The sequence below is a fragment of the Cricetulus griseus genome, chromosome 4, assembly GCF_003668045.3.
Source record: "Cricetulus griseus strain 17A/GY chromosome 4, alternate assembly CriGri-PICRH-1.0, whole genome shotgun sequence".
In the NCBI taxonomy this organism is placed as follows: Eukaryota; Metazoa; Chordata; class Mammalia; order Rodentia; family Cricetidae; genus Cricetulus; species Cricetulus griseus.
In genome coordinates, this window is record NC_048597.1 from 189591965 (window position 1) to 189607469 (window position 15505).

Below are 15505 nucleotides of genomic sequence, written 5' to 3' on the forward strand. Positions count from 1 at the left end.
TTGTGGTGATCCCCAACCATAAAATTATTACACTGCTACTTCATAACTGTAATTTTGCTACTGTTATGAATTGTAAATATTTGTGTTTTCCGATAGCCTTAGGTGACCCCTGTGAAAGGGTCATTTGACCCATAAAGGGGTTATGAGCCACAGGTTGAGAACTACTGTCTTTGTTTTGTTTGTTTGTTTTTTCCCCAGATAGAGTTTCTCTGTGCAGCCCAGGCTGTTTGGAACTTGCTCTGTTCTCCAAGCTGGCCTTGAATTCAGAGATCCACCTGCCTTTGCCTCCCTAGTGCCGGGATTAAAGGTGTGCACCACCACGGGCCAGTAGTAAGCCCTCCCTTATATCATGCTGCCTGATTTGCAGCTCGGTATGTGAACCCGGTATAAGGTCTGGCAGATATTTAATTATTTATTATTATTATTATTAATTAAAATCAGCTCATTTTAAATAGTCTTGCATCTAGTAACATTTCATGATTACCTTTAAAATGTACTATTTTTCTCACATAGAATGTTTACACATTAAAATACCAAAGGCACTTTCAGTTTACATGATAAATAAAATACATTAATTATTATTTGTCATTGTCTTCAGTTTCTGTGTCCGTGGTGGTCACTGAGAGCCCAATTCTGCACCTCCCCTTTGGCAAACAGGATGAAGACAATGGCACCAAACATGTTAATAGCAGCAGCGATACAGAACACAGTCTGCCATTCTCTGATAGTGTTCTGGACAAGGAAGGAAAATGCAATGGGAAAATTTGTTTGTAAAAAAAAAGGTTGGTATTGCAAGGCTGTGAGAACAGAAATGTCATTCATAAAAGTCTGTGCTTGGAACAGACAGAATACGCAGCGGCAGCAGGACTGTGGAGCATTCTTTAGTACAGTATCAAATGACAGTGAGGATGAACCAGTTGGACCAATATAGACATAAGCATCAAAGACCGACAGTGCAGACTGATGACTGTTTCTACAAAAAGCTCAAAGCCCATGCCTGTTGCTCTTGGTGGTGAGGGAGGAATGGCAGGAAGGAGTCCTACCTTGTTGAGGGGCAGTGTTCTGCTATGTGGGTAACAGCAGCTCAAATATATCTATTTTTGAATATGTATTCAGTTTTATCATTAGGATTTATGAATTTTCCTAATGTCTCCTGTAACTTGTCTTTATAGAACTAAGTTCTCTCCTGTCCCCTCTCCCTCCCTCCCTCCCTTCCTCTCTCTCTCCTTTCTCTGAGACAAGTTTTCATTATGTTGCCCTAGTTGGTCTCAAGCTAGAGGCAATCCTCCTGCCCTTGCTTCCTGAGTGCTGGTTAGTGGCACATGGAACTGTGCCTGGCTGATCCGTTTATTTATCTGCTTTGGGGATGGTCACACGTGGCCCAGGCTGGTCCTGTCTTGCTATGGAGCTCAATTCCTGATCATCTTTCAGCATTGTTTCCTTAGCCACCTGGCAAACATACTGACTTCTGGGCTAAAGATCTTCATGTAATTCTGTTAATCAGCCTAACCCCCAAAGAGTGCTCTATGGAAACAGTATACTTTTTTTTAGTTGTGCTGGGATTATGGGTGTGCTCCATTATACCCAGCTTTATGTCGGGAATGAAACCCAGGGCTTCATGCATTCCAGGAAAGCAGTCTACTAACTGAGGCACACCTCCAGCCTGGCATCAGTATGCCTTCCCATCTACTAATGAAGGGAAGATGCAAAAGCACCTTAGCCTAAATACTGCCATTTTGACTTCAGACTCCGTTTTACCTCTAGGGTGAAACACAGTTCAAGTTCCCAGGCCATAGGGGAGCTGGGAACCTTCCAATGGCTGACCCATCTCCTCTTTAGACAATAGAAACTGTTATGCCCCTTAGTTCTCTAAGACATTTTGGCTGTTCCTACCAACAGAAAGAACAAATGAATCTTGTTGGTTGTGCTAAAAGACTTACCTTTGTGTCGGTTGACAATGATGGAATGCACAAGGAAAGTCCCTAATCTTTGACTCCTGATTGGTGAAAACTGTAACTGTAACTTGGCAACAAATGCTTGTGGTTTTTGTACTTACAAACCCCACTTCTGTCCTGCGGCTCCGACTGATCAGCGACTCCCTATGTCGTGAATTATTAAAAGCTGTGAAACCCGTAAGTTTTGTTTCTCTCCTTCCTCATGGCACACAAAGGATAGGGTGTAACACTAACGAGTGTGATTTTCCCAATCACTAACCCAATCCCTACCCAATAAGCAGCGGCTTTCAATACAACTTCATTTTATTTTGTATTGTTTTGCTTTTTTGAGACAGGGTTTCTCTGTGGCTTTCAAGGCTGTCCTGGAACTAGCTCGTGTAGACCAGGCTGGCCTGGAACTCACAGAGATCCATCTGCCCCTGCCTCCTGAATGCTGGGATTAAAGGCATTCACCACCAACTCCAGGCTTTATTTTGTACTTTTTTTTTGAGGGGGGGGGGGGTTTCGAGACAGGGTTTCTCTGTGTAGCTTTGGAGCCTATCCTGGCACTTGCTCTGGAGACCAGCCTGGCCTTGAACTCAGAGATCCGCCTGCCTTTGCCTCCCGAGTGCTGGGATTAAAGGCGTGTGCCACCAACGCCCGGCTTATTTTGTATTTTTAGCACAAATAATTTCATTAAAGGTTGGAGAGTTGGCTCAGTGGTTAAGCACACTTGCTGCTCTTGTAGAGGACCTGAGTTTGGTTTCCAGCACCCACATAGTGACTAAAAACAGCACTCATATGCCTAACCATCTCCTGTAACTACAGGGCCATAGAACCCAGTGCCCTTCCTCTTCTGGCTTCCTTGGGTACTGTATGCACAGGGTACATAGACAACATTCAGGTAAAACACCCATATATACATTAAAAAAAAAAATAGTTTCAGCCTGGTCTACAAGAGTTAGTTCCAGGACAGCCTCCAAAGCCCCGGAGAAACCCTGTCTCGAAAACACAAAACAAAACAAAACAAACAAACAAACAAACAAACAAAAAAACACTAACTCCTAAATCTTTTTAGTTCACAAGGAAATTTTCTACTTACATCAGGGGTCAGGCTTTTAGCAATGATGGGCCCAATCATTCCAGGAATGGTGGCAAATGTGTTTGTGATGCCCAGGAGGATACCGGCATATCTGGAGAGAGAGAGTTTCACAGAGGCCTGGGTCAGCTCCCTTCACAGACAGCTCCTCCATTCCCAGGCTGTGTTGAGACATTCTGTCTCCATGACTTACTGAACCAAGATTTTATATTTTGCAAAAGCCTTGCATGCAGTTCTATTAAGGTCCAGGGGGCAAAGAAATCAACCTTAGAGACAGGTGGGTCAGTTCAGTCTAGAGCGATAGGTCAGTAGCAGAGGCTGGCAGTAAAAATAAATGACCACAAAGGCCCATAAAACACCACAGAGAGTAACAAGGCTGATGATACAATTTGTCAGGGAACTTCTGTATATCTTGTATATCTGTATCTATCAGGGGCTTAAAAGTGGAAACAACTGTATTGGGGCATGGTGGGGCACGCCGTTAACCACAGCTTTAGGGAGTCGGAGAAAGGAAGATCAGGAGGATTAAGAATTTAAGGCAAAAGCTGGCCGGTGGTGGCACACGCCTTTAATCCCAGCACTAGGGAGGCAGAGGCAGGTGGATCTCTGTGAGCTTGAGGCCAGCCTGGTCTACAGAGTGAGTTCCAGGACAGCCAGGGCTACACTGAGAAACCCTGTCTCAAAAACCAAACCAAGCAAAAAAGTTTAAGGCAAACCATGACTACATACCAAGTTTGAGGTTAGCCTGTGTTACCTAAGATCCTGCTTTAAAACAAACAAACATACAAACAAACAAATCACAGGTTGGGGTGTAGTTTGGTAGCAGAGCCCTTGTCCAATATGCTTGTGGTCCTGGATTTCAATCTCTAGCATCTAAAAGCAGCTATTTCCTGGTTATGAAGCTGAATAAGAATTTTTAAAAATTTACGTATTTTTATTTTTTGTGTGTGTTTGTGTGTGTGCCATAGAATGCTAGCAGGGGTCAGACAACTTTTGGGACTTGGATCTCTCTTTCCACCACATGTGTTTCAGGGAACAAATTAGTGGCAAAGCTTATTTACCCACAGAACTATTTTACAGCTCCCTGAACTAAAAAATTTGAAAACTACATAGACAAGAAAAAATAATTAAGAATGTAAAAGTCTATAATTCTTTCATATAGAAATAATCATCTCATTAGCACCTTGGTAAATATACTCACTACTGTTTGTATATGCTTATATTTCCAAGTATATAATTAGCCATGAGATCATATTAAACATATAATTTCACCATTCACTTGTTTCACTAATTTGCTGACACATGTACTAGAAGACAGGTTAGGTCTACTTTGTGCATGTGATGGAAAGATTTTTTTTTTTTTTTTTTTTTGGTTTTTCGAGACAGGGTTTCTCTGTGGCTTTGGAATCTGTCCTGGAACTACTAGCTCTTGTAGATCAGGCTGGCCTCGAACTCACAGAGATCCACCTACCTCTACCTCCCAAGTGCTGGGATTAAAGGCGTTCGCCACCAATGCCCAGCGGAAAGAATTTTTTAAGTAAGTTTGGGACACGTTTCTCAAATGCAGTGATTTATTTTAAGGGTAAATCTTGGAGAATCAGGTATTCTTATCAATGTTTATACCACCTGATGTGGAACTGAACATTGGTCACCCACAAGAGTAGTACTTGTTCTTAGCTGCTGGGCCATTCCTGTAGCCCTCATCTTGAAAACATAATCTCTCTCTCTCTCTCTCTCTCTCTCTCTCTCTCTCCTAAGACAGGGTGACAGGGTTTCTCTGTGTAGCCCTGGCTGTCCTGGAACTCACTCTGTAGACCAGGCTGGCCTCTTTGAACAAAGATCTGTCTGCCTCTGCCTCCCTAGTGCTGGGAATAAAGGCCTGGGCTACCACTGCCCAGCTGCTTTCTCTCTCTCTTTTTTTTTTTTTCTATTTTGAGATAGGATTGTAGACCAGGCTGGCTGCTTTCTCACTTTAAATGGAATGACTCCTAAAAAAATAGCAATAATAATTCTGTTGTGCCTAACTCAGTTATCTACAAACACCCATATTTTTATGCTTTAAGTCCATACACAAACCATACAATAACTAAACTAAGATCTTTTTGGCTCATTGCCCTCAGGGAGTACATCTTAAATTAACCAAGCTCTCCCCTCCACCCCCCTCTTTAAACCATTAGCACCTTGGCAAGAGGAGGAACCTGCAATGTTGCCAGGCCCTTTCACTGACAGATCTGATCCTGAGTCCTGTGAAATACTAAATGTCAGCACCGAGAAGCCCATTCAACTATTTATGTTATCCTTGGCCAGGAAGTGTCAGAGAAGACTGATGTCTGCAGATGGGAAAACACACTGCACAGATTCAGTCAGTATTCTCTGGTACTGAAATGTGAGATGCCTGTTGACATAACTGAAAATCTATCCAGGTTGCAGGCAACAAAACTAACCATAGACAACTCATGGTTTCACCCATAGCATAATCCCAGCAAGCAGGATTATGGAACGGCTTGGAATATACCGTGAATACCCTCTATGTTAATAGGAATATTGACTGGTCCGTTGGGAAATCTATGAGGAATGGTTTCTAAGTCCTTCACATATCGTATCTAACAGTAAGATCAACTATGTGAAGGCTGAGGAGAGAAGTCTCTCAGTGGTGAAGAGCATTTGCTGTGCTATCATGAGGATGAGAGTCGATCCTTGTTAGCAGGTCTGTGGTGAGCCCAGGATTTCACATTTCCATCAGCTCTCAGCTGATGCCCCTGTTCTGTAGAGCAGATTCCTCAAAACCCTTCCACCTTCCAACCCTATGCTCCTGTAAATTACAGAGTTGATAATGTGCTTCTACTGTAATGTTTTCCAGATTCCTTTTTTAATGAACAGCATTAATCAATGTATTTCCTGTCTTTATTGTTTGCAGTGCTAGAGGCTGGACCCATGGCTTTGCTCATACTAGGTGAGTTCTCTACCACTGAGCCATGGCCCAGACCCGAAATTTAAAAATTTTTGTCTATCTTCTTGAGTCTGTTTTGGGTAATGAGGCTTGGTTCCTACTCTAAATGTTCAAGTTTCCTCAGCCTTGAAATGGGTCAAGAACACCTACCCACCTCCTTAGGGCAAACAGGATAATGTGACCAGTAAGATATCAAATATTAGACAATTGTGTTTATACACGGCTAGTTTGACAACTGACAACTACAAAAATAAATAGCTCTACTCTTTGTCATTTTGCTATTGTTGTTTTTTGAGACAGAATCTCATGTGGCCTAGGTGATCCTCGAACTCACTAGGTATGTAGCCAAGGATGCAACAGTCACTATGAAGCTCTTTGTTAATAAAATGGACATCTCTCTGTCCCCTTCTCAAAGGCACAGCTGCCAGTGCCTTGACTCTTTCAACTTGAAGTGTTCCTTATTTTTACAATTATATCTTTCAAACTGTCACTAAATTCAACCAAGTCTTCTTGCAATTAGCTTTTTTGTTTGTTTGTTTGTTTTTTCAGGACAAGGTTTCTCTGTGTAACAGCTCTGGCTGCCCTGGAACTCAATTTGTAGACCAGGCTGGCCTTGAACTCACAGAGCTCCCTGTGCCTCTGCTTCCCTAGTGCTGGGATTAAAGGCCGGTGCCACCACTGCCAGCCTGCAATTAGTTTTTACAACTATCCTTTCTTTCAGTATTAAACTCCTTTAGTTCATACCTCACCAATATGTACATCTAACAAACATTTCCTAGTTTGAAAAGTTCACTGAATTCTTTTCTTTATATTTTACTGTTAAAGTTGCTAGTAGCATACTGCAAATTCTTCCAACATCAAGCATTTACTTTTGTGACTAAAAATGCAGTTAGGTGTGAGCCACAATATCCCGCTGGTGATCTGTGTCTGCCAGGAGAGGTCATACATGGAGCTCTGAGACTGTCCACTCTGAAGGCGTTTACCCCTTATTGCGGAGATTAAATTTTACTCTTTTTCATTGTTGGGAATTGATCTCAGTACCTCATACATATGGGTAAGTGTTCTACCAGTTGAGCTCCAAGGCTAAGTTCTAATTCTGACTTCCTTGGATTGAAAAAAATTTTTTTTTAAATTTTTATCATTTCATATAATTATTTTTTAAAAGATTTTATTTATTTATTTATTTATTTATTATTTTATTTATTTATTTATTTATACAACATTCTGCTTCCATGTATATCTGCACACCAGAAGAGGACACCAGATCTCATAACGGATGGCTGTGAGCCACCATGTGGTTGCTGGGAATTGAACTCAGGACCTCTGGAAGAGCAGTCAGTGCTCTTAACCTCTGAGCCATCTCTCTAGAACCCCCCAATTTTTTTTTATAACAGAGCAGATTAAAATAACTTCAAAGGTTCCCTCAGGTTCTTACTATAAAAATTTTGAAACAGAGCCTCAATATGTAGCCCAGGCTGGCTTTGAACTTGCTGTGATACTCCTGCTCCAGTCTTCCTAAGGCTGGGATTACAAGAGTGAGTCACAACACCTGTGAGGTTTGCTCAGGGGCTGAGAGCTACGGACAAGGGATTTTCTTGGTGTTCACTGAATGGGGCAGAGCAGGGCAGAGTCATAGGGATTGGAGGCTCTGACATCTATCTAGGTGTGATCTGGGGTAGTTCCAAGAGGATAAAAGAATGCCCACTTGTCTAAAAACAAATAAACAGCCATTACTTTTAATAAACCAAGTACCCCAAATCTTCTGGGGGTAAAGTACTCAATCTAGTCCCTTTCTTCACCTTCTCAGCTGGGATTTAGAACTCTGTGGCTAAACAAATATTTCCAGAGAAATTGGAAAAGCAATTTTGGGCTTAAAGAAAGAATTTTGGGTTTAGATTATGGATTTAGCCTTTGTTAGCTGTGTGGCATAAGATAAGGCCCTTAATTTCCCTTAGTCTGAGTTTCTATAGAGTAAGTCAAGAGTAACCACCTACCTCACTGGACAGCTTTTAGGACAAACAAGATGATGTTTGTGTAAGCGATTAGTAAGCAACCAAGTGTTAGACACCTGTGTTTACACGAACATAATGCTCTTAATGTGAACAGGGCAAGTCAGTGGCTCTACTCCTTGTAATTTTTGTTTGTTTGTTTTGTTTTTGGAGACAGGGTCTCACATGGGTCAGGTTGGCACTGAACTACAGCCAAGGCTGAACCTGAAGTCTTGTTCCTCTTGCCTCCACTTCCTAACACACACACACACACACACACACACACACACACACACACACACACAGAACACATGTAGAAGTCAGAGAGCAATTTTGGGGAGTTGGTTGTTTCCTTCTATCTTTATGTGAGTTCCAGAATTTGGACTCAAGGTTATCAATCTTGTTGGCAAACGTCTTGCTGTCTAAGCCTCTAAGCCATCCTTCTGGCCCCATTTTATTTATTTGTTTATTAAGAACATAATCTCTTGTGTCCTAGACTGGCCCTGATTTTCTTGTTCATCATCCAAGTTCTGGGACTACAGGCAGGTATGTGCCACAGTGCTCAGTTTATGCATGCTGGAGACAGAACCTATAGCTTCGTGATGCTAGGCAAGCATTCTACCTACTGAGCTAAACTCTCAGCTTTGTTTTTGACAAAGAGGGCTTTGGCATTCATCTGCCCAATCAAAGTTGCCTATGTGTCCAGCACCATGGTAGTTCCTGAGGATGGGCCTTCATAGAGCTCTCATTCTACCCTCATGGACTCAAGTCACACTGTCACTGCAGTGTGCAGAGCAGCATGCTGGAGGTGGAGGCAGTTTGAGGCTTAAACATTTACCAGTTGTGTAAATCTAGCAGGAAAAAAAAAAAAGTAAAGTCATTCCTCTAGTAGTCAATTCATGGAAAGTAGAAATAAGAGTGGTGGCTTCGGGAAGGGGGAGATGTGTCATTAGTGTTCACTAAATGGACACAGAAGATGTGAAAATTGAGAGACAGGGCTGGTGATGGCTGCACAGCAGTGGAAGGTCCCTCAGGCCACAGAACTGCACTCAAGAATGGCTAAAATGGCAAGTTTTATGTTATCTATGTTTTACTATGATAGTAAGGAAGCAAATTAGTGACAACCCAGCAAACCTTTGTGTTTGTACTCACGAAGGAGCTATATCCAGATGGTTGATGCTAAATCCAGAAGAGGCAAAGCCTCCTAGTGTCGTGGATATGGTTAGGAACGCAACAGCCAAAGAATAGTCACATCCTATAAATCCAGCAGCGACCAGGAAAACTGCAGGGCCAACCATTCCTGCAGTTACAAAGTTGAAGAAGAAAAAGGAGCGCCATTATTGTATTTGTTCTAGTTAAAACTGTAGAACTCTGAGTTGGCTAGTGCTGCCACCTACTGTAGAAACAGTGAACTGCCTGGAAGATGGAAGGGTCTTTATTACTTTCATCACTAGAAACCCTGCCAGGAAACATGGAATACAACTCATGCAATCAGAAAAGGAAATCCTCCCGGTGCAGTGCTAATCAATCTGCACCTGATGAGGGCTCAGTCTACATCTACAGAGCTGACCACCAAGGGGAGAAAGACTGAACAATAGGGCTGAAGGGAGAAGCAACAGCTGATACAGAATGGGATAAAATCCACATAATCAAAGTAGATAAATTACACAGTAAACTCTACAGGGGGTTAGAGAGATGGTTTGGCGTCTGAGAGTACTTCCTGCTCATCCGGAGGACCTGAGTTTGCCCCAGCACTCATGTTAGGTGGCATACATCCATCTGTAACTTGGCTCCAGGTCATGTGTGTATGTACACACACAGAGCCTTTAGAAGAATAATAAACTTTGTTGAAGTCAGAAGATCTATCTTGCTTCTAAGAATTGGTAACAAAGAGCACATGCATTACACAGAGCAGGTCCAGGGGGTGGGGGAGGGGTGGGGTGGAGGAGATGAGGTGGGGGGTAGTGGGGGGTGGGGGGGGACACGGGACAGGGACAAACTGAGCCCAAAGAGAACGATTTCATTTACAGATGTGCAGCAGGAGTCGGAGCAGGATTTGAACAGGAGAGCATCTTCTATAGTGGGTGCTCAGCAGGTGTTTGCAGAATTTACCCAGAATGGGTCCTTTCACAGTATAAATTTTTAAAAAAAGGTTTATTTTAGGTGTATGGGTGTTTTACTTGCACGTATGTCTGTGCACCGTGTGTATATCTCATGCCTGTGGGGCTAGAAGAAGGCATTGGATCCCCTGGAACTGGAGTTACAGAGAGTTGTGAGCTGCCATGTGGGTGCCGGGAACAGAATCAGTATCCTCTGGAAGAACAGCCAGTTCTCTTAAGAGAGCCATCTCTTCAGCCTGCAAATTTACACCTATTTATTTAGACTGGATCTTACTATGTAGTTCTTGTCTGCAACTTACTGTGTAGACCAGGCTGGCCTCACACTCACAGAGATCTAACTGCTTGCCTCTGCCTCCCAAGCGTTGGGATTAAGGGTGTATCCCATCATTCTGAGACCAAATTTACTTCAAATTCATTATTTTTGTGTATGCTGTGTGTATTCTCTGGTCCCTGAAGAGGCCCGAAGAAGGTGGCAGATGCCCTGTAGGTGGAGTTATAGGCAGTTGTGGCTGTGGGAACCAAAGTCAGGTTTCATGTGAGCAAGGTAAAGGATTATTCTCTTTTTTGCTGCTTTGGCTTACTGTGACATGAAGAGACATGTTTTCCTGCTCTATACTCCTGTTCTGGGCACAGAGCCCTCATGTTCCTGGAACTTCTGGAGTGATTAAGATGGTCTTTTGTTTGCTAATAACATGACTGGTGACATTGGGACCAGTGGGCCTAGGCAGTATATTCTGCCCAGTTTTTTTTGAGGCAGGGTCTCAGGTAGCCCAAGCTGGCCTTATGTATTAGAAGAAGACCTTGAACCCCTGATTCTGATGGTTCTACTTCCCAAGTGCTGGAATCATAGACTTTTGGCCACTGACTTACTCAATCATGCTGACATGATCAAACCTCTACAGAAACACAAAAGGACAAGGTTTGAGCTGGGTGTGGTGGTCTAGGTCTGTAATCCTAGCTCTTGACAGTTGGAGCAGGAAGGGTGTGACTTTTGAAGCCAGACCCAGATACTTCAGCATGGAGAATCTGTCTTAGAAACAGGCTACTAACCCAGTTACCATGCCTGTAATCCCAGCACTCAGGATGGCGAAGCAGGAGGACTACTTTGAGTTGCAGGCCACCAGAGCTATTGAGTGAGTTCCAGACTAGCCTGGCCACATGGTCAGATTCTGTGTCAGCAAACAAACAAAGCAATAACCAACTAACAACAAAACCAAAGGACAAGCATGAGGTTTAGCCCAGCTTCTAAGCAACAGGACTCCAGTGGAGGCCCTGGGGGTGGGGGAGGGGTGCACATAGGAAGGAAAGGCGAGGCTGCTCCACAGCCCTTCCTATAGACCTTGCCCTGAGGATTTCTCTGACTATTCATCTGTGTTCTTTGTAGGACCCTTTATAATGAGTGAGTAGATAGAAACAGAATCTGTCCCCTGAATTCTACGAGTCAGTCCAGCAAATTAATTGAACCCCAATTTATAGTTAGTCAGTTAAAAGTGTTGGTCACAGTGCAGTTCTTGTGACTAACCTCTAAAGTGGAAGAGGGCAGTCTTGTGAGACTCAGCCCTTACCCCCAGCTTGAGTGCTGAAAAACAGCTTGTGTGCGGGGACTCTCACATCTTAGTGTTCAGAGGCAAAGGGTTTTGGTGTGTTACGGACATGACAAGGAAACAAAACAAAACTCCATTCATCTCACTTACCCACAAGGCTAAAAATTCTCCGAACACTTATAGTTGAAAAATTCCACTTGACCCTTAGATAGTCAGCAGCTTGGCCACAGAGAATCATGCAGAGCCAGCAGCCAAAATAAGGCAACGCAGATAAAATCCCATTCTGGAAGGGGGAAGGAGATGCGGGATTAATTATGGTAGAACCCACGAGTCACAGTCAACCCCGACTACTTAAAAACAGCAGACACACGGTGGAGAAATGTTAGTAACGTTCACACATCACAGAAAGTATATCTGGCATTTGCAGGGATCTTGGGACTTAGTTTAGCCATCCCTGCACCAGCCGGTCTCATGGGGAAACAGTACTGTGTGTTGTGCTCATCAAAGATGCTACTTTGAATCTGGAAAGTCTTCCAATGGGGCTGCACTGCTTCCCACAGAACAAGCTGCTGTTACTTCTGCCTCCACCTCCCTAGTGTGCACCTACCACAGCTCCAGAACAGTTGCCAACATTTTATTTAAAATCTTTTTTTTTTATTACAAAATCAAGTGCGTAGTTTAATAAACTGGAGATCTGAAAGTCATCCATGCTAAGTAGAGCATCGCCAGCTACCCAGAAGCCATATCCAGACTAGTCTCCACTCTACCTCTTCCTATAAGCCAGCACCATGGCGTCACAGTTACAAACATTCATCTACAGTTATCATCCCAAATGTGTGTGTGTCTCTAGACACTGTCATTTGGTACTGACTCAACTAGAATAGAATCCATAGTTATTTAAGAAATGTTCATGTCTTTTTTTCTTTCTTTCTCTGTGTAACAGTCCTGACTTGGCTATCCTGGAACTCACTTTGTAGACCAAACTGGCCTTGAATTCACAGAGATTCACCTGCCTCTGCCTCCCAAGTGCTGGGATTGAAGTGTGCGCCACCACCGCCCAGTTTACATTAACATTTTTAAACTGTGTGTGTGTGAGGGAGTAATTAGTGGATTAATTTGCAGGGATTGGTTCTCTCCTTCCAAGGATCAGACTTAGACTGTCAGTAAAGCTATCTTCCCCGACCCCCCCCCCCCTTTTTTTTTTTTTTGGTTTTTTGAGACAGGGTTTCTCTATATAACAGCTCTTGCAGTCCTGGAACTAGCTTTGTAGACCAGGCTGGCCTTTAACTCAAAGAGATCCACCTGCCTCTGCCTTCGGAGCGCTGGGATTAAAGGTGTGCGCCACCATCATCTGGCTCTTTCTGGCCCCTTAAAAAGGAACATTTTTATAGTCAGGCAGTGGTGGCACATACCACATCACAAACCAAGACAAAACTACCATATTTAAAATTTATTTTGTATGCACCTGTGTTTGTGTGCATGCTGCAGTGCACAGGTGGAAGTCAGACGACAATTTTTTGCGGTCACTTCCTTCTTACCTTGTGGTCTGGGGACTGAAGTGGGTTCTCAGGCCTGCCTGCAAGCGCCCCTGTCTGCTGAGCACCGCCTCCTCTTAAGCTCTCTCCATTGGGATCTTTGTGCTTATATTACGGATTTTAGATTTTCCTCCACTTTGAAGGAAAAACACCATCAAAACTTCCTTATAAGTTATGCTTCCTTATGTTTCTCAATCTCTCCAAAGACAACGTTCTCTGTTTCTCCCTAACTGTGGAACCCACAGAAAAGGGTAACTTCAGGGAAGGCTCATTTTCTACATGTTTACTCCTGGGGCTGTGGAGAAATGGCTCAGTGGTTATAGAGTGTATTGCCCTTACAGTCTGGTCCCCAGCACCCATGTCAGGGTAGATCACAACCTCCTTAAGTCCTGCTCCAGGGGGATTAGGTATCTTTGGCCTGCAGGGCACTTGCAAGAAAGCACATATGTCCCACCCCCCAGACACATAATTGGAAACAAAGTAAATCTTAAAAACAAATGAAGTATACTTCAGACTATAAAGAATGCTGTACAGCACCCTCTGCCCAAGAACCTTGTTCCTCCCAGTCTGACCTCACTACTCCGGCCACTACGATCAATCGCTGTCAGGTGTCTGAGTGTCATCTGTTCTCTTGGCATGCTACTAGGCACTAAAAGGACTTTTATAGGCAAAGGAACAAAAGGCAAAAGGTGCCGTGAGCTGTGACTTGGAGGGTACCCAAAGGCAGACTGCATGCTTGCCATGCTTTAGGCACTGGGTTTAATGTCTAACTAAAAACAGTAAAACAAAACAAAACAAAAGATTTAAACATACTGGAAAAAAAAAAAGAGGGAAAAACAGCAGAATCAACAAAGAAACAAAAAATAGTGTCAGTGTGATGGCACATGCCTGTAAACTCGGTGCTCAGGATGGAGCAGAACAGGTAGTGTCAAGCTACTTTAAGAGTTTGAGGCTAGCCTGGGCTACACAGCAAGACCTTGTCTCAAAAACCCAAACAAAATAATAACTCTCTTTCCAGAAAAGGCCCGTTTTACACAGCTGCATAACTACGCACGCCTGCATGCACTCGAGCACACACAGACACACAGAGAGAGACAGAAAGAAATATAAATTTAGTAGAGCAGAATACAAAAGATAGTTGTCTTAGGGTTCCTATTGCTGTGATGAAACACCATGAGCAAAAGCAACTTGGGGAGGAAGGGTTTACTTGGTTACATATTATGAATCACAGTCCACTGAGAGAAGCCAGGGCAGGAATTCAAACCAGATGGGAACCTGCAAGCAGGAGCTGATGCAGAGGCCATGGAGGGGTGCTGCTTACTGGTTTGCACCCCATGGCTCGCTCCTCATGGCTTTTTTACAGACCCCAGGATCACCAGCCCAGGGGCGGGCCCTCTCCAATCAATCACTAATTAAGAAAATGCACCACAGGCTGCCTACAGCTTTCTCTTTAAGGAGGCATTCTCTCAGGTGTCAAGTTTTGACATAAAAGCCAGCCAGCACAGAAGGAAATGACCGAATTTGATTTATGTGAAAGGGATTGTGTGGGCAGTTCTGAAAACACGCTTTCCACACAGGAAGCAGATGACTGTTTTCTCTTACCTCTTGGACATTGAATCTCAGGATTTCTTTCATGTAAGTAGGTAATAAAGTCAGTAAAGTATAAAAGGTCCAGTTGTAGGAAAAATGTGCTACGACAATTGCCCAAAGTGGCAGTGACTTCAAGATGGACGTCCATGGCACCACCTTCTGGGAAGAAAGCTGAAGGAGACAAGCCACATTAGGAGAAGCTGCAGCTGCGCTGACACTTAACCACACACCATAGCAGGTAAAACTCAGCCCAGAGCACCACTTTAGTAGTACATTCTAGATCACACAATCAGGTCCTTTGAAATGCTAAACAGCAAAACAATTAACAGATTTTAGTTGTTTCATTAAAAATATAAACTAGAGAATCTATGACTGAGATTATCGGGAAACATAATATAGTAGAGTTCTAACTCTCATGGAAGTTACAGGTGTCAGTGTGGCTACAAACACAAATGAATGCTTCTGTGAGAGAGAACACTGTCGTTATCACAGCTGGAGGCTGACACATGGGAAAAGAGGATGGACGGTCTTATTAGAATCTGTATTTCATGACCTAGTGTTTTTATACTGAAAAGATTTGTGAGGACTGTGCAAGCTGGGTGTGGTGCTGCTCACCCGTAGCCTCAGCTGGTTAGGAGGCGTCAGTTGGAGGGTGACTTGAGCTTGGAGTCGGAGGCTAGCCCAGGGAATGTTTCCATCTCAGGGATGAAAACAGGAATGACGAGTGAAGAGCAGGTGAGGAAAA

The 15505-nt window shown here is 43.4% G+C and overlaps 1 protein-coding gene across 1 annotated transcript in view; it reads right to left on the reverse strand.

Moving 5' to 3' along the window:
• Positions 1–387: 387 nt before the first annotated feature.
• The window catches only part of Slc17a5 (solute carrier family 17 member 5), a 32832-nt gene continuing 17714 nt past the window's right edge, over positions 388–15505 (reverse strand). Inside the window, exons 7-11 of the mRNA XM_027411079.2 lie at positions 14773–14931; positions 11786–11918; positions 9124–9271; positions 3037–3127; positions 388–732 (exon numbers count right to left, since the gene is read on the reverse strand). Coding sequence (XP_027266880.1) covers positions 595–732; positions 3037–3127; positions 9124–9271; positions 11786–11918; positions 14773–14931 — 669 coding nt within the window. The 3' untranslated portion in view covers positions 388–594. The remainder of the gene's footprint in view (positions 733–3036; positions 3128–9123; positions 9272–11785; positions 11919–14772; positions 14932–15505) is intronic.